This window comes from Hesperophylax consimilis, chromosome 9, assembly GCF_061612785.1.
Source record: "Hesperophylax consimilis isolate HC1 chromosome 9, BYU_Hcon_1.0, whole genome shotgun sequence".
Classification (NCBI taxonomy): Eukaryota; Metazoa; Arthropoda; class Insecta; order Trichoptera; family Limnephilidae; genus Hesperophylax; species Hesperophylax consimilis.
The window spans coordinates 13,401,325-13,425,625 of NC_142844.1; the positions used below are offsets into that span (position 1 = coordinate 13,401,325).

Sequence of the window (24,301 nt, forward strand, 5' to 3'; positions counted from 1 at the left end):
GCTCTTGTGCAAAATCACCTCATCTCTCCTAGTGCATCTTATCGACCCCTTTAGACTCTTTCCTGGTTCTAATACCTAAATAAAATCCAACAAAAAAAATTACATTTTTTTCTATTGTCGTGATCCGACGATTTCATACCTCTGTCTCAGACCTATAGCTCGCTTATCGCTGGCTATCATAAGCAAAATCTTGAACCAAAGTCTAAGTGAAGTGTATGTGTGTCATCTGAAACAAAAAACATAAACAAAAACAAAATTTTTAAATAAAATATAGCTCTTTCCCGCCTTGGTTTAAGTAACCATTGGTTCCTCCTTCAGGGCTCTCACTTGGATTTAATTTTTTTTATAAACGAAGTTGCACGTAATAAAACGACTTTAGACCCTCGAATGTCTCTGCACAGCAGTGATTAGTGGTATGGGAGATGAGTTAGTAAATGTACAGTCAATGATGGATGAAGGTAATAAGCTAATGATAGAAATCAAATACCGGAAAATTATAGCCAGGAAAACAAAACAAACAAAATATGTTCAAATTTCACATATAACTGTATAAATTTTGAAATAAGAACAATACAAAAAATTCTTAGTGACAAGTGCCTAAAAAATAAAAGAAAGTTTAATAGAAATACTTGAGTAGTCATTTGAAATGATCACGTATATTATAACGTGAAAAATACAAATTGAAATCATGAACACAAGAGCAATTAATATGCCACTTTAAAATAAAGAAAATAAACTCTAAGAAAATAAAATATACTCCAGCTTTCTTCTTATAATGCCACCAAAAATGAACATCATTATCTGACACGTGACAACTAAAACTATTGTTGTTCCACAATTAAATTACCGTTCCACGATGTTGTATTTAGCCAATGATGGAAACCTAAACAAACAAGAAATTATTCAAAACAGAGCAATGAGAAATGTACTAAGGAAAGGCAATTATGATAACATTAATCGAATGAGATAAGATCTAAATTGGATTAAAATAAAAATATTTGTATTGTGTTCATTTTTATACACATAATTATGAATAACCAAATGTCCAATTAATTTCAGGATGAAGTAGTTTTTAGTGAAAATATACATAATTATGTAACGAAAATTTTAAATACAGTTTGCCACATTTGAGAAAAGCATAATCACAGAATTGCTTAATGTATGCAAATTTTTTATTATATAAATAACAAAATGTAACCATTTAAATATTAGTTGATACATGTAAAATGGTATATGATCTAACTCAATATACAATAAAAATATAAGTTTATCTGCTCTATAAAGAACATGACTGGACGCTACATTTTCCAATTGTTCAATAAGGAACAAGGTTTCGACCAAAATAATGTAGACATTTTCTGATTAGAAAAAGCGGCTAGCAAAACCCTAACAAAGGAGGGCATGTTTTATGGCTCTGCATCACAGTTCAATCTTAATTTTATGGTACCAGGCGCATTCTTCATTTCCCGGAAGGCGTTTTATGCAAAATCTATTCATGAACATTTAAATAAATCAATCGTTTTATATGTTTATGGAGTCGTCCCAAACCAATATAAATCCCTACATTTCTATGTTCATTATTATACTCTAAAATGAGAACTAATTAAATGGTTCGCTAATGAAATAATGGATTAGCAAAAAAAAACGTCTAACTTTATTTGGACATCATAACCTGCTAATGTTTTAGTGAACAAAATGTTATGCTCGATGCGTGGTTAGGTTATTTCGTGTCATTTGTTGTGTTGACATTTGACCATAATTGTCTACTCGATTAACTAATTAATTATCTGCGTGCAGAAAACATTTTATATTTGATTGAAACCTCAATAGTATGCTGAATTTTTAAATGATAGCCCTATAAAATTTACAATTGTCCACCAAATCCGTCGTCTTCAGTTGTACTTTTTAAAATGTGAATACCGCACAAGGGACCCAACTGCTCCCGAATGCGGAGCCAGTAAGACTGGCATTTTCGATTGGCATGTGTTGAGAAGTTAAATGGAGTGGGGGAGGGTGGTGAATGGTCTTTCACAAGGGAGAAACGTTCCGCAAATAGTATTAATAATACAAATTATATATTAATAAGTACTAAATTATAGATTTCTAACCATGAAAAAAAGCTTTTTTTCTTTTATACTAAATTTTGTTATGAGTATTGAATTTTAATGATTGATTCGGCAAATTTAATAGTAAATTTGTTGCGAGGTATATTTCCAAGCTTGCGAAGCTCGCGGCTTCCAATAATGATTTATTCATGCATCGTTCACACTGCGCCGATAGTGGCTCCGTTCCTCGCCCCCATCTGAGCACAACAAAAGGCTTAAAACGGCTGAGAGATGAACACTGAACACATGCGCTGCTTACAACTGAACCACTGAACATATTCCCTCGAGAAACATCACGTATTTAGTGATTTCAAAGAACTCGGTTGTCTTTTTATTTTTGTTATTTACTACACATAGTTAAAAAATGTAAATATTTCACTCTCTAACTACATCAATATATAATATGAATACACATGACACTTATATATTATAATAATATAATAATAACAATAGGTACATCATATTTTTATATTTATTCTACTTTAGAAGACATTATAATTTTGTTCGCTTAGGAGATTGTAAATTTGGATTCTCTCATTGCCAATGCTTCTACCAACAACATTAGTCTTTACTGTGTTAGTCTACAATTTATTATTTTGTCTTGTATACTTCAGAAATTCAAAAATGTAAAAAATGTGGTAAATAAAAAGAAAGTGAGAAAATCTACGATGCATTACATTATTCTCAAATCGAATATGAAATTATAGAATAATCATAAAATGATTCCTTGATTGATAAAAAATTATCTATTGGCAAATAAATGTTTTATTATTATGATTATTAAATATGACAAAAATGTACTATTAAAACAATTGAAAAACACGGTATCCTCTACAAGACTGCGTATCCATCACACTAGATCGAATCAAAATTACATTTAAAAAAAACATTCCAAATTATGAAACCACGTTTGGGGAAAGAAAGTTAATTTTTTATTCAACAAAACTTTGCAACATCCTCTCCACCGGTATAAAACGAATAGGAAAGTTTAATGAATATAAATCAATAATAAAAATCTGGCTGTAAGCGGTCAATGAAGAAACCTTTGAAAAAACACTAAAACCGCCATCGAAGACAAATAAAATAGAATTAAATAAATTTAGTTCGCCACAGCACAGGACTCCCTAGTGTAGAGGACTAAGAAACATCATCACTATGCTTTAATTCACCATTATATTTTGTATTTATATAATGTATTGTAATTTGATATAGTCGCTAAAATAAAAATAAAACTTCTTGTGATAATGACCAGGCAATGACAGATAACAAACAAACAGTGTTAAAGTGTAATTTATGGTACAAAACTGATGTCGCTAATTTAGTATTTAAACATGTTATTTCGACTTCTATGTACCAGACAAAAAATCTGTTCAAACAATATTTCTGTTTTTAAATTTTTTTCTCGAATATCAGCAGTAAGGACAAATGAGGTAACTTCGAGCATTCAGACACGGCCTCGACACATTTCTCTCGATTTATATCTTCAGTGTATTGAGCATGGTAGTTCTACTTTATGTAGCTTTTGTCAATGCGGGCGCTGGCATCGTTATGTTCCGTGGCATCGGTGAATTTCTAAAGGCTTTCAATTATTTTTATATTCCTAAAAACATTTTTATTCACTGACGCATGGCCGATGTTTTCTAGTTCAAATTTAAAGTTTTTCAGAAACCTGCTTTTGGGCGATGATTCTATATTTTTATTTATTATAGCATTCCTGGGTTACGAATATTCGCACAATTTTTGATTTTTTGTTGAAAATGTTGTTTTTGTTTTATAAATGTGGATAGGTACTGCCAGTGACGGCTCGACCACTTGTTCCATGGCGGGGACTGATATTTTTTTACGTGTGATGAAATTTTACTGCCCTGAGAATATATAAAACTTCATGAACAAGTCACGCAGTCAGCGCGTAGCGGTCGCTTGTTGCCTTAATATCTCACAAAAAATCAACAAAGACAAATCATCAATTAGGTAAGTTTTTAGATTCTCACGGCCAAAAGCATTTTTGTTGTTTGTTTTTGGGGTGTTATGCCGTGTTGCGCTAACTCCTTCTATGATGGACACTGCAACGCTGTCCGAAACGTCGGCTAAAGAAGGAGTTAGTGCGCTAACACCCATAACACCCCAAAAACAAAAAACAACAAAAATCATCAATTGTTTTTTCTTTCTTTTAGTAGGTTTCGGGAAATATCTGGAGATCGTCTCCATTACGACTCTGTGGACTTTTACCTGCGCGATACTTAGAGTATCTTCCACATAGCGCTTGTGCAATGACGAGGGAACGAGAACCCGACGCTTTAAACCACGCGACTCAAAGCGGTATTATAATTAAGTTGTTTATTTTACAATACCCCCAGATTAAAAACTAATTACTGAACCACCGTGCCACTAAGAGCGTTATGAATTTTAATCAAAATTATATGGAATTTCTGGTTTATTGGTCATAATCGTGTTCCTCGTGACGCACACTAAGAACGTAATACCGCAGTGAAAGTAAAATGTCAACTTCTGTAGTGATTAAATTTTGCCAAAATCTACGTATCTCCAACGTTTTCTTGATTTAACAATAAATGAAACCAATGAATATTTCCATGTAACTTAATTAAATTTTTCAAATTGTAGAATTACTTAATGAGTAAAATTTCAAATTAAGAATCGCTATTATTGACAATAATAGCGATTCTTAAACGAAAATTTAAAACAGCAAAATCAGAAAAAGATCTCGTCTATGACTTGAATCCAGGACACTTGCCTTGCCGTGGTGCCCCGTTTAAGAACCGCTAATATTGTATTGAATATTATATATTTTTTAGTTGCTTTAAAACAACTCAAACCAATGTGCCGATTGATGTTGTATCTCTACCCTTATTTCGTCACAGTGAAATTGAATAACTGATTTTAGTGCACTGAAATTATAAGTGTATTTGGAAGGGTGTGAATAATAATTATGGGTTTCTTATTTTTGTAAATAATATTTATAACTCTCGTTATTCACTCTCATTTTTCGCAAACATAACTCATGTTCGCGAAAAATTGAAAATACAATAAAACATTATCCTCGCTTTAAGTCGTCCAGTTATAGAAAACAATGGCGATCAAAAAGACAAATTAAAAAATATATTTCGTCTCGTACTTGTTGATTTTTTATACCATTTATATTAAAGTAATATTCACCCGAAATTTTAATCAATTCGTGGAATGTTCCAAGTTTACATACACAAGCAAGTTAATTAATGAACTTTGCCGTACCTTTTTCTATGTCTTGTCCGAAAAATACCAATATCACTGCTAAACTCGGAATGGGTCGATTTTCAATTTTGTTAAACTTCCAGTGCGACCTCAGAGTTGGGTTGCTCTGTCCTTTCGGCAAAATGGGAAAACTCGGTGGAAATGTAAATGGGGCTGTTTCCTTTATGGGACTCTCGATTCCCCGCGGATGGGGCCCAATCACCAGCCCCTTTCCCTCACTTGAACGTGCTCCTCTTACTATATTATGGTCCCGACGTCCATACCATTGGGTTAACACAATAATTATGCCATTTCGACGTGTCGCACAAGTTCCTGAAAATAACAAAGTTTCTCATAAAGTTAAAACTGAAAAAAGCTTTAATTAACGTCGACACAGACATACCTTATTTTCGGTTTTGTCGATCAAACTCTGCGACCGTTAAGTTAAAATTTGACGCTTACAATTTCGATATCTTAGCAAAGTGTGCTTAAATATCTCCTTTTTTCGATTAATCTCAGCTATTCGTTGAACTGTTCTTGTTAAAATCACGGTTCTATTTTCATAAGTTTGATGAAAAATGTTAACATATTAATCTATTTATGCAGTCTACCATGTAAAATAATAAATATGTTTTCTATCAAAAGAATAGAATTTAATTAATGTTAATTAGTTCATATTAAAATATATTTGCCAAATTTGAACGGTCAGCCCAAAAATGAAGGTGAAATAAAATAGAGCAAACCTTGAATGAAATTTGTTCCAATTATACCATCCAAATGTTAATGCCTTACTTACTTAATGTTGATATTTCTCCAAAATGTATGCCTCAATGATATTGATAAATTACGGTTAAGTTCTATTAAAATCTGTATCCATCTTTCAAAACAAAAAAGCCTCTTATATTATCTCCCATCTCCTCGCCACTGCAAATAGGTACCTTACTTTTACTTTTTTTCCTTAAATCTTTTTTTCCACAGAAACAAATATCCCTATTTTTCTTACGCAAAAGGAACCTCGCGTATTTTCCCATATACACTTCTTTAAGATAAAACTGTATTGGATTTTCATTTTTCTTGTTTATCTCATAAATATCCTCATTTGAACCAGAGTTCGCTTGTAAATATACTCGTGTCTTGAATAAAACAAGTCATTCATCTTGCGGGAAAACACTGTGTTTCTCGGTTGGGAACATTGTTTACGGGGGAATGTTTTCTTGTTGTGAATCCGGAGGTTATATTTTTCCTTGATAACTGCACAGAGATGTCATTAGGAGAAATTGTCCGAAGGAGAATGTCTTCTGCAGCTGCGAGCACTTAAACAACAAACTGTAGTGTTGTATGGAGCCTAAGGGTAGTCTTTAAAGCTTTGTATGTATTAAGCGATTAACACAGTGGCTTAGTGCACTGGGGTGGGTTTTGGAAGTTGAGGGGGGTGAAAACTTCCACAAAAGACGCTTCCCTTAAAATGGGTGAGATAAAAAGTTGGTCCTAGGGGGTGTTATCTATCACTCCGTCGGTCTAAACACTCGGGATGGTGGAAGTGGATGGCGACCCTCTTCACTAATGAAGAGAAAAGAAAATGGGCTACCCTTCAATGTTCATCTCTCAAATTTTCTGTTCAAAAAGTGGAGTTTTTTTTTTAATTTGGCATAAAAAATGGCTCGTGGTTTAAAAGATTTTGTGAAGTTTGTTCACGTAAATTAACTGTTCGTGAAATTATACTACTACCGTCGTTTTACTGCTTTTTCAATACATCTAATTCAATTTTACTTTTGTTTTCGGGAATGGATGAATGAATGCAAATCTTGGAAGCACAAATTAACCCACTTCCCGACAACTGATCGAGCTGAAAATCGGCAGATAGACTCGTTGTCGATGGCACGCACGGACACACATACGAAAATATACACGTTTATCTGAAATTCTATGACATTAGATATAATAGTAAATATAAGCAATAAATTCATTCGTTTTTCCATTTCATCCCAAATGATACCATTTTTAACATTCATATATAAGCTTTTGTGTCCATGTAAGCTTTCAAATAAAATTCAGTTATAACGCGGCTAAACACGCAAGATAATGTAATGAAAAATGAATGCATGAAACATATTTCATACTTTTGTTCGTCTTATGATTAATTTCAATCCAGGGCATTTAATGTACACACGCGGACATGTACGTATATCTCTGTAATTGAATGACATCACAGTATTCAATATACGAAAGAAATATCGTTCCTACCCGATCGGCATTTGTCGAGGTTGTTTGTTGTGAAGTTTTAAATGACATTTGTAAATAGATTTACCATAGTAAAAAAAAATTACTATTCATAATTTCTTACGTTTCAAATTATGTATTCAACTTCTGATTACAGGGAATAGTTATTTATTCAGTTTTTTTTACTATTTAATAAAAAAACGCTTTCAATAATTATCACTATGAAAGTTCTCCTTCAAACAAAATTAGAAATACATATCACCTGCAACGTATTTTGGGTACCTATACAATACATAAATTTGTTATTCCTACCGAAAATCCCTCACGCAGTCATACTTTAGTATTCTTTTTAAAACTAACAAGAATGTTATGTGTCGGAATCTGCGGAAGCAATCACTTGTATTTTACAGGGTAGTTCAATATAATTTAGGAAAGCTGTATTTAGGTAGGCATAATATGTAATTAGTAATTACCATAATAATTTCATATGTTCAAAATCTTGACATGAACACACCTGGTTTCTTGTGGTAGTGCGGTTAAGTATGCTACGTAATGTACGCCGGTATCACGTACAACGAACAGTATAATTAACAGAAGTTAACTGCCTACCAAATGTCGGTAATTTACATAAATTTGTTCCAAAGTGGCTTTCCCGAAATTGCGGGATGTGATATTGGAGACTGTGTATAATTAATTAATGTTCTGTGACTCACCTTGATAGTAAGTTTGACTTATTTCTTGGTTATGACAGCCCAACGAAGGTTAAGTTAACCTTACAAACTTAATTCGTTGCATCGGTGTTCGTCGCACATTTTTATGCGTACAACAGTAACATTAATCCAGTTCTTGATGAGCGATATCAAACGTTTTTCTATTCCTTGTCAGCCTTTGTTTATTGCCTTGAAGGTCGGTACCGACTTACCTACTTTTTTCTTAAATTCCTACTACCATCATTATAACCTGAAAATATTGCTAGAGGAGAGCATATGTATTATTCTTTCGTGTGGTGGAGGGTCAGAGGGGGACATCTAGGTCTGCGAGCCATTCTAGGGCCTCAGGTGTCGCCATGTGAACCTCATCAATTCCGCCGGGGAATGAATGGAGCGGGCATTCGTTGACCACATGTTCGGTGGTCTACACCGCACCATATTCACACATCGCCGACTCTTAAAGGCCCCATCTGTGCATTATGTGGGCACAGCGGCAGTACAGTGGGAGCACCTGAACCTATTGATGGCGGATCAGGTTTTGCCAGGCAATGAAAACCCAGGCTGTCTCTCGGTGGGGTCCTGTATGAGGTGGGCATTTCCCACGTTGGCCGTTTGCCACTTAAGTTTCCACCTATGCATAGGTATAATGATGGAAGACACTAAGCCAGCAGGGGAATTGAACCCGGTGCATTTGTTAGATCAGCCACTGACCTGACTAACTTACTAATGCCGAACCTGTTTATTTTTGTTTTTCCAGCACCTCTTCTACAGCAGCACTTGTTTTACTGCAATATCCCAAAACGCATTATTTACTAATGGGGTCTTAACTCGTGGGTCGGATCACATTTAATTATTTCGTTTAATGTTCTTTTTCGTGATGTGAAACTTTCCAGAAATCGCGAAAATCCGGCCTCACACAAATAACAACACTCTCTCGCAATGGATATAAAACGTTTTAGGTCAACCCTGCTAGAATTCAATTTGAATTAAGACATAAATGCAAATACTTGGCCGGTCCTATTTGCATTTCGATGTTGATGGGCGCCGCAAGAGTCGTCTGAGCTTTCACGAATCTCGCACAAAACCGGTTAATCCAATCAAATTTAAGTTCTAGCGATTTAACGTTCGTTGCTTGTCTCGGAAGTTGTGTACGCGTACGATGAGCATGGCCTAGGGCAGGGTTGTACCATTCTTCCGTATCGATTAAATGTTCATATACATACAAATACATATAAGATTAAATGTACATATACATACAAATACACATATGATTAAATGTACTTATACATACATGATTAAATGTACATATACATACAAATACGTATAAGATTAAAGGTATGTTGTAATATTTATTTTCCAATAAATAATAATTATTTGGTGTTGTAGAGGTGAGTTAAAATTGTTCTGGCGTAAATTTGTAGGCACTTGAAATTTGTTAAATATTTTTTTACCTATGATATAATTTTACCGGAAAATTATTTTTACTGCGGTTTTCAAAATTGGAACTGATTTGTCGAGAATTCAGACCACCCCGTGAATTTTCACGGGTTTGCGCTAGTAGAAATAATTTGATTCGCCTAGAAATTCCAAACAATTTAATGTAGTGAATAATATGTCACAGATGTGATTTGGTATTTTCACGGCCAAAACTTGTATGGTGATTTATTTTTGGGGTATTATGCCGTGTTGCAACTACCTCCTTCCTTAGCTAACGTTTCGGACTGAATTACAATGTCCATCAATGTAATACTGTCCGAAACGTTGGCTTAAAGAAGAACGTAGGGCACGGCATAATACCCCAAAAATAAATCACTATGATATATCACAGGTTTAGTCAACGAAAACTGATAACATTATTTCAGATAAGATTTTATTGAGATATACAATTTAGATAGTTTTTGTCAGAAACCGGGATCTAATTATTGATTTCCAAGTTTTTATAGTTCTTTATTTTTGACGAATCTTCGCAATACTCTACAATATCCACAATTTCTACATTAATCTAACTTACCGATTCAAATATGTCTAACGAAGAATTATATGTTCAAATCGCAAGAACAAAACACCTACTTGTGTAAAGTATTTGTTAATACAAAAGATTTACCTGCTGTATTCAGAACGAATCCTTGAAATGCTCGCAATCACATCGGTAATGCAACGGGCGACTAGACTGAATTATATTCCACAAAAATAAAGAACAACAAAGTACAGGGTGCGGCTAAACGGACAGTGCAAAAACAGTCGGTGGAGTTTTAGTGGACTATTCAAAGAAACGGCCCGCAGTACACAAATAGGGTTTATTTTATTTTATTCTGTACATCATGCCCCTTTTTTGCATGAAGATGACATCAGAAAGATGATGGCCTCCAGCAGTGAAACATTGATGAAGGCGATTGCTGAAGTTTTCGGCCGCATTTTGGCATATCTCAACGGGTATAACAGTAATAATTATTATTATTCCAGGATGTGGTAAGGTTAGTGCAATCCAACACGTCCCATATAGATATACACTTATACGTGAATATAATTTTTTTTAAATATTAGTAAGTCTGAAAATTCATAATAATAATCAGTAGTTATGTGAATAAAGCATTTTCAAGACATACACGAGATCAAAATATAAACGACAATTACGAAAATCCAAATTAGATAACAAAAAAATTGTAATTAATGAAAATTATGTAGGGTGTGGTCTTGAGTGAGCTTGCGGTATAGCTGCGATTTTCTCCCGAATTCGATCCTTGAGTTCTTCCAAGGTATAAGGCCGATGTTTAAAAACATTTTTCTTCAGGAAGCCCCACAGGAAGAAGTCGCAAATGATCGAATCAGGTCAGCGAGTAAGATTGAAGTTCAGCCGAAAGGCCCGCTGGGTGGCGACGAAAGAACGGCCATTTTCAAAAAACGTGCGGACGGCAAAGCCCGGTATTGTCCGGACTAACACATGGTAACGACTGAAATCGGCAATACCCTTCCGAAACAATGAGACTCCATGGAAGTACCGGCCCTTCGAAAGTGCACTATCTGTTTTGCTGCACCCTGTACTGCTTGTGGTTGTACTACATTCGTGAAAACGGACGATACACCCGTAATATATTCAGAGATGAACGTAAAGAATGGGTTCATACATTTGAAAGTGGCTGTCTGGCAACCTTAGCTTTATGCAATGTGATGGCTGAAGTACACAAGGGAAAGGTGTGGTATCGGGAAATACCTTAAAGGGGTGATTTATTCAAATAACGCCACATGAATATTCAATTTAACGACAAAATAATTACGGCGTATAAATTAACTGTTCTTACGCTACGTGACGCTACACTCAGCGCTGTGAATAATACGCCTCATTAGCGAAGATTTTTTTTAACCGATTTAGACTAAGTTTGAAAGCTTGAGGCTTCATTAATCATATTGCGTGGTAAAAAATCATGTCACTTCGTGTCCGCAAATTCTAAATTCACCTCAAAACACAAGTTTTTTTAATTTTAAAAATGTAAATTCTGCATTATTTTTAAATGATTAATTAACTGCTTAATTCACTCACCTGTTTCAGAGTGTAATTGCCTACTTATAATATATATTCATCAGATTAAATTTCATTGTTATTTCGTTTTACTCAAATTCTCTTTTGGAAAGTCCGCTGAAGAATGGTTTACGATCACGTTGAAATGGGGTACTTACCGTACAAAAAGCTTTTCGTACGTTGTCATCACTTCTGCCAAAAATGTAACTCGAGATAAAATACCCCAGTTTTACAAATGTAAAACAATATAAAACATCACTCAGTGTTATCGAATTCCTAAAAGGCTTCCAAATGGGTGAAACCAATATGTTCGTGGCTATTTTTCAGTTACAATAAATGTATTATCTAGTAGATTTTTTACCCCTTTTTTATACTTATGAGGAAGCTACAAGCCAAACATGTGTATATTCTTAGTATACCTTATATTGTAGGTAATAGGCATTAAAATCGCTTGATAAACGGAGTCTAGAAACGTTCGATTTTAAGCACTAAACTGGTTTTTATTTATTTTGTAAATATTTTTTTATAAGAAAGCAAAAAAGTTAATCATGTGAAACTGTCACAGATAATCTAAGCTATAATACTGTATTTTTTAAAAGTTGTTTCCTTTACGCGTTCATACATTTCTATTGAAAAATATTTTTTTAGTAGTTTACATTTGTATTTTTTATTGAGTACCTAATTCATTTTTTTATTTGTATTCTACTCAAGCTAAACGATAGGAAAACCTTCAATTTATCTAAAGCATATTTTGGTATTCATAATTTACACCAATTCGTTATGAAGATTAATCAAAATAGTGATTTGGCACTAAGCTTCGCCTGAAACCTTAGAAATAGTTTGATTTCTAACAGTCGCTTTTCTTAACGATCATAATTCAATTAAACAATTCTTGAAATGAACTTTTTTCAAGTGAAAAAAATATTTTTTACAACAGTAAAAGATTAAATTGTTTACGGAATCCATCAGCATCTATTTTACTAAATAAAATATTTTTTTGATAAAAAGCCTTACGTAATACGTTTTAATTATCTGGAAAAAACTGCCTGTAAAACTGAGGTCTGATTCCCATAGAATTCGTTCTCGTAGAAAACTGATCATTACATTTTGCTAATGAAGCCTCAAGAATACCCAATAGATTTCTTATTCTAAGAATCGGAGATGCTGATATTTTTAAGATATAAAATGAACAATTAAATTAATGAAAGATAAATAGGTAATGATTTTTCAACTGAAAGTTATACAGATTTACTTTTATTTATCATGCTTAAAATGTTACATGTGTAATATATATATATATGCTTTTCATTTTGATTTTCCCCTATTCTACTTATATCAAATACTTACATAAAATTATTTATAAAATATCTCCACTATTTACGAATCAAATATGTATAGTAAATATGTATTCCCTTTTCCGACTTTCTTGTTTTAGGTGTAATGTTTTTACTTTAGTAATGCCAAGATGCAAAACATGTTTTATCAGAAGTCATTTTATCATTATAAAAAGCTAAGATTATTGTTGAGAATTGTTGTAGAGGTGTTGAAGAAATATAAAAATTTAAATAATATTTTCAGTAAACTGATACACGGAGAATAGTATTTTCAAAGCTTTTAGTTACCTTTATTGGCAACGGGGAGGTTAAAAATCCATTTGAAAATTTTCTAACATTATTTATTTTTTGCAGAAAAACCCTGGCACCGTCAGGTCGGCCGAAGTGGACCGGGGGCGCAGCAACCACACACTGACCGCCTGGGTGCCCGCCGCGCACCTCGGCGCACTGTCCCGCCGTGCGCCGGCCCTGTGCGCCGAGGCGGGAGAGAACGTCTACACAAGTGAGACGGCCCTGCGTGCTTGGTCGCAGGTTCCAGGTTTGTTGTTAACTTACTAGGTATACTGAATTTCAAACCGAATCTAAATCGGGTTGTGATCGGTTGAGGTGGAGCGGGTTAGAGTAGGTAACCACTCGTGAAATGATTCTACTGAATTGTGGAAATACGACTTATTCTCCGGCTTTGTCATAAATGATGTATCTATCGACTTTACATATCCTCGATGCTACATTATTTATTCGTTTTTTCTCGATTCGCTCAATCGAGTTGACGGGGAAATCGAAGAGGAAGATGTTGTCGCTACGTCCGTCCTCGTTTTCTATTTTCCCTGTGCAAGAACAGCGCTCAGCGAGGTGCTCCCTCTAGCTCATATTATGAAATCGTAGGAGCGGGGAGCGGGTGAGGTTTATATTTACGTTGAGCATCAACACCTGGGCCTCACTTACCCGTGCCCCGCTTCCCCTCACTACGAGCAGGGCGGACCGATGGATGGCCGCTCCAGGATGGCCCGCCCGGCGGACCGATGAGACGCGGCTCTACTTAAAAGTGAAACTATGGACATGAAACTGAAGTATATTTTTTTAATCTGTTTTGTTTAGGATTAGTTAACGAGAATTAGGCTGAAGGTATTATAATATTTATAATACAGATAGAAAGACCGAACTCTCTTTAGCATAATAATTAATTAGTTCTAATATAAGTTAAGTTTTTTAAAAGATCTGGGACTTACTCATATTTTTGTATAAGTGGTTTGGGTCGGGTGAGAGAGAGATCGCCAAGAATAGCATCTTATGAATAATTGTGTCCTACATGCAACACTAGCCAACTGCCCTCTTTGCGATTCCACCCACCAACTGCGCTCATTTCTAGTGAGAAATAAAGTTTCATCTTTCGTCGCATTAAAAAAATATATCGAACTATGTACGTACTACTTGTGACTCCACTCAATAACGACCTGATAATAATCTACTGCACAAAATTTTCAGAAAATATTTATACGGCTTCCTATTTTTTTATAGCCAATCGCTTTATAAAGGTTTTTTGTCGTAGGAATTACGCACTTGACATGAATAGAACGCGCTCACGCATTTATATCCACAAATCTCTTTCTAACAATAGGCTGTACGATTAGGCACCGACTAATTTCCTTATGGCCTTCAATATTTAATGGCTCACTTGGACAAGGCCCATATCACTAATGGCATCTCTCCAAATGACATACGCCATTAATGAATACACATAAACTTTGGCCGCCCACTCCCGCCCTTATTTTTCATTAGGGTTGGTGCTATTTACCCCGAATAACAGATATCTAATCAATGTTACTGGGGTTTTATTCTTGTCAGGGCTTTAATATTTTCCCTTTTATTATCAAACCATTTATTTAAAATTTTAACTATTATACATCATCCATTGACAGTAGTTCTTACAATTTTGTTGACATTTCATTATTAAATGTTACTATAATTCATTATTAAATATTACTATTATTCATTATTAAATATTACTATTATTCATTATTAAATATTACTATTATTCATTATTCAATCTACTTTAGTGTACTAGTTCTTACATTTGGGACTTTATATTTTGGGAGTTATAATTTTATGTAAAGGTTAATTAAATACAATTATTACTTTTATGTATATGTAATATGTATCGATCACATGAGATGTAAGAATAATTTCAATAAATAATACTTAATCTAATAATCTAATACTTAAATATACATAATCATTTTTTTTTACAGGAAATTAAAAATAATTGTAAATTAATATCTGCTATAGAAATTTCATTCAGTAGCAATAAATGATATGAACTTATTCACGCATTGAAAAATATGGAATACATGCACATGGCGACTTATATAATTTTTGAAATTACTTTGCGGTCTGAAAATTGTGCTAGAATTTCCCTGGCGATATACCATTATTTAGATTCTAAACGTTGCTTGAAATGGCTTACTCGTGTTCAGTGACCAGATTTCAATTGACAGGTACTTCCCAGATTTCCTTTTTCATTGTCTCCTTTCCCTCCCACTCTCTTCGTCTCACAACATACCCTATTATTGTGGATACCATAATCCCATGGATTTCGGAAAATCAAAATTCTAAAATTGTACACTCATAAATAAGTTCAACAGCTTGGAATATTTTGAAACACAGTCGTATGTGCTACTCATTACGTATTGATAAAAAACATTAACAGCCTTTCTTATAAACGTGGTGAATATTGTATCCAGTTAAAAAAACAACTAACAAATAAACAATTCATGGAAAGATATATGCATTGTTTATACAGCCAAAAGAGGGTTGTTTATCTGTTGTATAAACTTGAAATTTTTCATAGAATATCGGAATATTTACAAGTTATTTTAAATGTTCTATATTATATATATATATTTTTTTTTTATGTTGTAAAATACCATTTTTAGAAACTAGATAGAATTAGCTTTTAGTGTTGTGTATTTGAAATGTACTATTTATAAATTGGAATATTTTAATTACAATCAAGAAAAAAAAAAAAAATCGAATCTGTTTTTGCTCCAAACGTCGAAAAATTGTAGAAAATACAAAATTTTAAAAACACGTTCCTTTTATTTCTAAAATATTCAAGAAAATGATCACTTAACGTTTTATCTCGTTAATACAATTAAAAAGTGCTATTTCCCAAAATATAAGTAATTAATACCAATATATTTTTTTTAATTAATAGAAAATATTTTAAAAAAAAACATTTGAATTAACTGTTTGTGCAATACGAACACGTTGATTTCTTGGATTTATAAATACCTTCACATACTTAAGACCTTTATGTAATTAAAAAAAACAGTACTGTGAAATTCTTAAAATAATATGTCAGAAATAACCTTTTGATAAATATTTTTTTAAACTCGGAACCTCATATTTTTTTGTCAAAATGCGACGTTGCCAGCTCTGTTGCAGCCAGTTAAAGATTTTTTTTTTGTAATAATTCGAAAGTCAGCTTATACATATAGTCTTTATTAAATGTGTTACTAAAACTCCGTTTAAAGTATACGAAGTGTTTTTTTTTATTATAATGAAAATTGCTGGTGCTATTAAAAAAATCAGGAGTACGGAGCTTTAAAACATTATACGCTCCAGCTCCTATTGCTCTACTGTTTTTTGTTTCAGCTTTGCTTAGAAACCTTGGATTTTATTACTGTAGGCATCCCACAAGTGAATTGATAGATGAATCCTATACATTTCCTGAAATTTGTTTACCAAACTTTATGCAGTTAATTCCACCGTTTCTACCCCTAATATAGTAGTCCCAGAGAGAGGTCGTAGGTGATGTCATAATTCTAGTATATTGTCTTTTTCTTGCAATACAAGTGAGAAGTAAGATATTTATAAAAACATTTCCAAATCCAAAGTACTAATAAACGGACCAGACCCTAGACGAGCCAGGCATCCACTCAATACAGAAACTCGCCAAGGGAACTGGTAAAACTACTAACAGAATCCTGCAATCTCAGGAGACACATGCAGCTGTTGGGAATGGAAAGCATCAATAAATACAGGAAATGTGAAGAGAATGAAGAGACTCCAATTCACCTATGATGCCCATGTCCCTCTTTGATGGCAACACGGCTCAGATACCTGGGAATACACACTGTAGAATAACGAGACATCCAGATATCCAGTGACAACCCTGGTGAACTGTAATAAAGAAACCGTCAAGTGAAATAGGAGCACAATAGGCCCACGGCCTGAGTATTCACAAGAACTATCCGTAAACCGTTTCAGCTTTCTTAAAAATAAAAATATGTAAGCATTAAAATTACTAGGTCAGTTTCTTATATTATATTTTCTTGTTTGAAGGTAGACGCGTTCGACTTTGAGTCTAGGGATAACTGGTTCGATTCCCATTTTTCTGTAGGACCCAAGGGCCCTGTAATGTGGATTGTTAAGTTTGATAGACTTACCAAGTTTCTTAAGGCGATGCACTACGTCGTGTAATATTTTAAATTAAGCCGCTATCAATAACAACCCTTACGTAGATGGCGATAAGGCTTAAATTCCCGCTTAACACCATCCGCCTGTTTTGATTTATGCAAGAAAAAAACATGGCCAAAAAGTGCCTTTTATTTTATTTTGTGAATGTTCAGGCATAAATATTTAATTTTTTTTGCGATCTTTTATAAATAACTTTATTTGCCACACTATACAATAAAATCATAACCGAAAATGGAGTCGTAAGTAGGAGATTTTGAACTTTAAAGCAGTTTTCATAGGCCTTATACATTATTTTTTTCTGGGCTCATAAAAATACTTATCTAAAAAATACTCGATTATTTCAAAGGCCAAGATGTATTCTACTCGCAGTATTTAATTAAAGTATCTGAAACATTTTTAGGCCACCAAATTTTCAAACCAAAAACACATGATTTTGCATTACTACGTATGGCATCGCCTTAATAACTGATTTACCTCTGAGAGTTTATTTCTGGAATGTTCTCATTGGGATTTAAAAAGCTGCCAGTGTATCTTTTTGTCTTGACTAGTTTAAAGAAGTGCCGCCAATGGTTTTTATTGTAGCCACAGCAGTTGTCACAGATAGTTGTCAGTTGCTAGAAAAAGACGCTGGAAGCTTTTTCATTTCCAGTATGAACGTGGCATCGCTTACTATTTTCACTTTTCATGTTTCATTTAATTCTGATGTGTTTTTTTTTACTTTTTGTTCGGTACAATTTTCGCCTTGCCGATTTTGTATGAAATCTAACAGTCGTATGCGCATGGGAGTTGTATCCTAGCGATTTTTGCTTGGGCAACTGCTAAAAACTCTAGAGACCGAAGTTAGCCTCATAAAGAGCATGCAGCTCCAACTTCGACGATAGTCGTTTTTCATATTCGTTATTTCATAAATAAATAATTTGTCGGAAATAATAACGACTTGAAAGTCTTCCCTTTCCAACTCTTCGCCTGTTCAAATCCACGATAACTTTAACGTCGTGTATATTCAACTGTAAACGACAAACTAACATTCGACTGATCGCATGTATCAAAAAACACCTTGCGTTCTGTTGTGAACGGTCTACTCCCACGCTAAGAACTCTCGGCCAAACCTTTTTTTCTCATCCGAATGCAGTTTAAGTTGAGTAAGTTTTTGGATAAATTTAAAAACTCTGCTGTAAAATGATATGTAACCCTTTTTTCTTCCAGCTATATAACTTTCAAATTTCGTTTCACACAATTCAGTATATTTTTTTCAATCTTTACAACTTGTACACCACAAGAAATATAGGAGAAAATTTTCTAACACGAAGTAAATTTTTGAATTTACTACCCATACAACGCACAAACCATGCGAAACGGGAGCAACAATTTTCTTTAGTTCGCATCTGTAAATTTGGTTATTTCAATTGAAATTAGTATTTAGAACACGTATTTTTTTAATTGAAATTAGATACCTAACACAATCTTTTACTGGGTGCCAGTCATTATATTTATAAACGTTAATATATTATTATAATAAAGGCGACAAAGCTTCACACCACGTCCCTTGTTCATTTAACTTTTTTCAGTATGCCATAACCACTCAAACGTAAATCTTCTCTCGCTAAAAATTGTCAAAACTATTTCAAGTCACGCAAGTTTGTTGTTTTGTAATGTCTTTTGTTGACTCGGCAAACAAGTGCGCACCATATCCACTTGCTGGTAACGTAATCAACACAGAGCCTAGGGCTCGGCCGAATTCCCGGAGACTTGTAGTTATGTGGACAGATTTCCCTACCGCTGGATAAGGATCTATGACTAACTTTGTTTGGCATTTGCGCCAAGCACGCTCACGGGGCATTTCAACTGCTTTTAATTGCGCCGTTTTTTATGGGGCCTTTACGTCCCGGCCTACCTACGTATACGTAAACTGCGTTTCAATGGTTATAAGTTATAAGTCTAATTAAGTTTATGGCTTAGGTACTCGTATATCACCAGACTATGAATTGAATTTATAGTGCAGAATACATGGTTAGCATAGGTACTACATCATATTATCCAAATATAGGAGTTTATTATGTTTTCATACCGGACTTTTGTGAGCTGAATTTGGTAATGAACCATCTGCATTAATTTCATATTGAAAATAATTACACATATTATAATGAAAGTATTTATTTATTTATTCAAACGCCATATAATGGCTTTTGCAATACGGTGATGATCGAATTAAAGGCGTACAGCGGTAAACAGGATAATTCTCATTCTTAAACATTCAAAATAAATATATACCAGTTTAACAATGGTTGAACTACTTTATACTAGGTTTGTATAAGACCTGTCATAAGTCGAAGCATGAGGTCTCTATGATAATAGTCAGTAGTGAGTTTATTGTTACCCACAAAATTAATTGTACTTGGAATAGCTGAGTAGTCGTCGCAACTTGGCATTAACAATTCAGGGCTTTCAGCGATTCAATGATACTTACGAATAAGAAGTAATAATTTTTAATAAAATAATACATAGTATGTAGATGTTTATCAACGTACAAACCGAGTCTACAATAATGACAAAAATGAACAAATGCTAGCTTACAACACTTTATTACGTTTATAATAAAACTGTTTCTTTTTACTCTAACTTTGTTGTCCTGACTCATTCCCGTACTTCTTTTAGGTAGTAGTTGTGGATACCGCATTTCCACACCGGGCAGTAAACATTCAGCCTTACTAATTAATAATAAAACACTCCCCAACCGTTAAACTGTGTTTTTGTTACACATTGAATGAAGACTGTACAAACTCTATTTTGAATTCTTAATAAAAAATGTGTTTAACTGGGCTACGAAACAGCTGGCAACGTCGCATTTGTGTAGACTGACGAATGAGATTCTCGTCTCTAAAAAGTTATTATTAATGGATTTTTTATGAAAATCAAAAAGTAACAGTCAATTAAAAAAATAATATGTGAGAAATAACCTAACTTTTTCGAGACGTGAATCTGATGCGTCAGTCAATTATTGATGTTTTTTAATAACAAATATATAAATCTAAGAAATCAACGCGTTGTATTACGTAAACAATCAATCCTAAATTATTTGGTAACTAAACGACATAAAATTGAAAGTAAAGTTTTCTTGCAGATTCCCTAGATGATAGGAATGTGTTTTGTAAATTTCGTGTTTTCTACAATTATTCGACATTTGGAGTAAAAACATATATGTAAAAGCCCCGGAAAAGGGCCTTAATTAATAAATAAATACATAAATATGTGGTTTTTTAAAAAGTTTTTTCATGTTTGAAATTAAAATATTCCAATTTTAAAATATTAAATTACATTTCCAAAAACAAAAATCTAAACAGTAATTTTATCGAGTTTGTAAAGTGGTATTTGATTTTACGACATCTCCAAAAAGAAGTAATATATAGCACATTTAAATACCTTATACATATTCCAATATTTATAAATAATTAAGGAATATTCCAAAGTTATAAGTTTATACAACAAATAAACGACCTTCTTTGCATATATCTTTCTTTTGTCTATTATGGCTGTTTAATGTCAGTTTCTATTAGTAAGATTTTTGTATACACGATTGTTTATCAACTGTATAAAATTTACACAACGGTTATTAATACTGGATTCTAAAAACTAAATTTTCCTATCTTTCACTTTCCCTACCCCTTTTCATAACATTATTCCCCGCTGTTATGGTCCCGTCACACAGGTAATAAAAACTAATTACACTTCACAATAAACATCAGTTAACCCTTGAACATATTAAACGAGTATTTATTTGAACGCATGACAGTGATGACTATGACTTAATCGACAAAGAACGTGACATTTAGAGTACGCAATGAAAAATTTATTACATGAACCTACGTTAAGTATGTTTATCGAGGCGTCCTTCATTCCATGACATAATGAAAAGGTATGTTTGTATTTTGAATGTGAACTCTCTGAAGCCGCCGTTATGCTAATGTCATTGACTAATGTTCATTTCGCGGGTCTCGTGTTATTCCAGCTACAGTAAATAATAAATAGAAATGTTATTTCCTACCCTCCCAAATAACTCAACCCCCAAAGCGAACTCTTTAATTATTTAGTTCAATCTTTATTTCTCACGAATGCGTTAAAGTATTTTTTAGCTGAAAACGGAACATAACTTTCTACTGGGTATTTTCAGAGTTTACTCTTAAGCAAATCCACTTTCCTTGTTTCTATTTCATTTTGTTAAGTAGCTGTCGTAGTTTTTCACCAATGAATATTTTAAAAGTCGCTGCGGATGGCAAACTGATTCAGTACTCTGCCTTAATTGGAGTACTTTCGTATACTAATTATTTCATAAAGAAAACTGTACATTTTTAATATTTTCACGATATTAGGGCATGACAATTTTTCAAAGTGTTTTTATTTTTCAAGATATGGACCTGCCACCGTAAAATAAAATAATTTTTCTTTCTTGATCTTTTCCTTTTTACTAAAACATTAAGTTCGCCTGTGGCCTGAGTAATGAATAAGTTAACGGAAGCTGTGCTAAGATATACATGCATTTTTAAGCAGTTCTTAATTGCATACATAATGACGCTATAAGCTACAAATTACTCTTCCAGAAATACCCTTTTGCGTCCGTCCATTCTCGGTTTAGTAATGTTTGTGCTTCGGCCTGACTGCAGACAACGACATGTTTTGCGATCTTTATTGTGCTGAGACGTATACGTTTTAGTCTTTATGCTACCAAAGTTGTATGGGGACATATAATATGTGCATATGGCATTCTATGTTTCACGTCTAGAGTGCACTTGCCGTACCCGTTCCCATCTTCATAGAAGAGGAACTTTACCAAGCCCTGAGCGAGATCACCATTCTACTCTATTTTTCTTATCTGCTGAAAATTGGCTGCTGTTCGGTACAATGGGGATTCTGCGCGGATAGAATGAGGAACTCAAATCACAGTCCTGCCCCCCTCCCCCCTGGCCCAGATAACGGCTCAATAGAGCCGAGACTGAGGTGCGATTACTTCATAAATCTTAGAGTCGCGCACAATTTCTGACGTATGAAATTCAGATTTATTACAGATATATCTTGGTTCTAGGAAAACAAGTTTTGTTGGCTTTTTCTAATGTGCTTATAAAATGGAAAACCGAAACTTATACCCTAAAAGTTGGATTTCCTGATCTAAATTATTATTTTTTATATTTTAGTATTCTAATAATAATTATATTCTAGTAAAAAAACAATGCCATTTCCGCTGATTGATAAACGAAAACTTTTTACTAGCTGTAACCTGCCACACGGTGCTGTGGTTCAGCCTGTCTGTGCAGATAAATAAAGAATAGCGCGTGTTGCTTTTATGTCCAAAAGATGGCGCTGTTTTTACTTGTCACAGATTAAAAAAACATGTTTTTACCCGTCTCAGGAGACCTCTATATAAAATAGGTATATAAAAACACGCGTATTCGAATGCAACTTTGTGTCAAAATTTCAAAACAATCAATGAATTACTTTCGTAGATTTAAGATTTGGAACCAACGACATTAACATTTTTTTATTTATATAGATATTATTTACAGTGATCGTATGCTGAAAATGGTTCAAATTTGTGATCTTAATTAATTTTCAAGAATGAAAAAAATGCAGATTATAGGTGTACCTAACTTCCATATTTCATAGTATGTATTTTTGAATTTAGGTGCTACTATCTTATTTATTTTATTTTGATTAATTTTAATTATTTTTATGATATTACAAGCCGACGAGTACCCTGCATTGCTAGTCTTTTCTTTAATTTTTAATATATTATATGCATGTATTATATTATGTATATATATATATATATATATAAACCTTCCGAAAGAAATTCTCTAAATGATAGTTGAAAACCCTATCAAAATCCATTGCCTAGTTTAGAAGAACTAAGCGCACAGACAGACGTGGATATCGACTTTGTTTTATACTATTCAGAGATTAGGTACGTACCTACCTTTTATGTTTTTATTTATTTATATTTATATTTAAATGTAATAATTGTACATGTATGGCAGACTGCGATTCCACCATCTTCCCAGTGCTGATGGATTTAAAAATATGTGTACATGTATGACACGGATGTTAATAGCCATAGGAAAATTCGTAGATAACTGTAGAATTTTCTAATCAATTACCAGACATTTTTTTTGTAATAAGTTTTTTCACCATCCATCATCTTCTAGCCATTGAGTATGCGGTTTAGGTAGCTAATCATTATAAAAAAAACTTAGTACCTAAGTGGTATTTATGAAAATTTGAAATCATAATTCAGTCCTAAAACCTTTGGCTGGTAAATCACTTCGTGCATTACACCGAAAGTGCTGGTAGGTCTCATGTCCCAGGTCCCAGGTCTCCATCCCAATCCTAGGTCCCAGTTCGAGGTAGGTCCCCAGGGCGTGCTTCGTCCCGCCCCCGGCTCGGGTCCATGGAGCGAATAAATAGCCGGAACCTGTGCCCGCCAAGACATCAATCCCGGAGATAAATTCCAAGATCTGAGCTCTGTGTGTAGCTGATTTTAATGTAGGAATGAATGGAAACGGGCGATATCTTGAATCTCTGATCGGTGGCTTGTGATATTCCTTTAAGATTTACTGGATATTTCAAATAAATACATAATTTATTCATTTACGCCCATATGGGCTTTTATATAATTTATCATGATACATAATATAATAGTAATACAGGAGTAAACTAATA

The 24,301-nt window shown here is 33.6% G+C and overlaps 1 protein-coding gene across 1 annotated transcript in view; it reads left to right on the top strand.

Moving 5' to 3' along the window:
• oaf (BRICHOS-like domain-containing protein out at first) overlaps positions 1-24,301 on the top strand; it is a 242,068-nt gene that overhangs the window by 76,694 nt on the left and 141,073 nt on the right. The window contains exon 4 of the mRNA XM_089635629.1: positions 13,469-13,652. Coding sequence (XP_089491755.1) covers positions 13,469-13,652 — 184 coding nt within the window. The remainder of the gene's footprint in view (positions 1-13,468; positions 13,653-24,301) is intronic.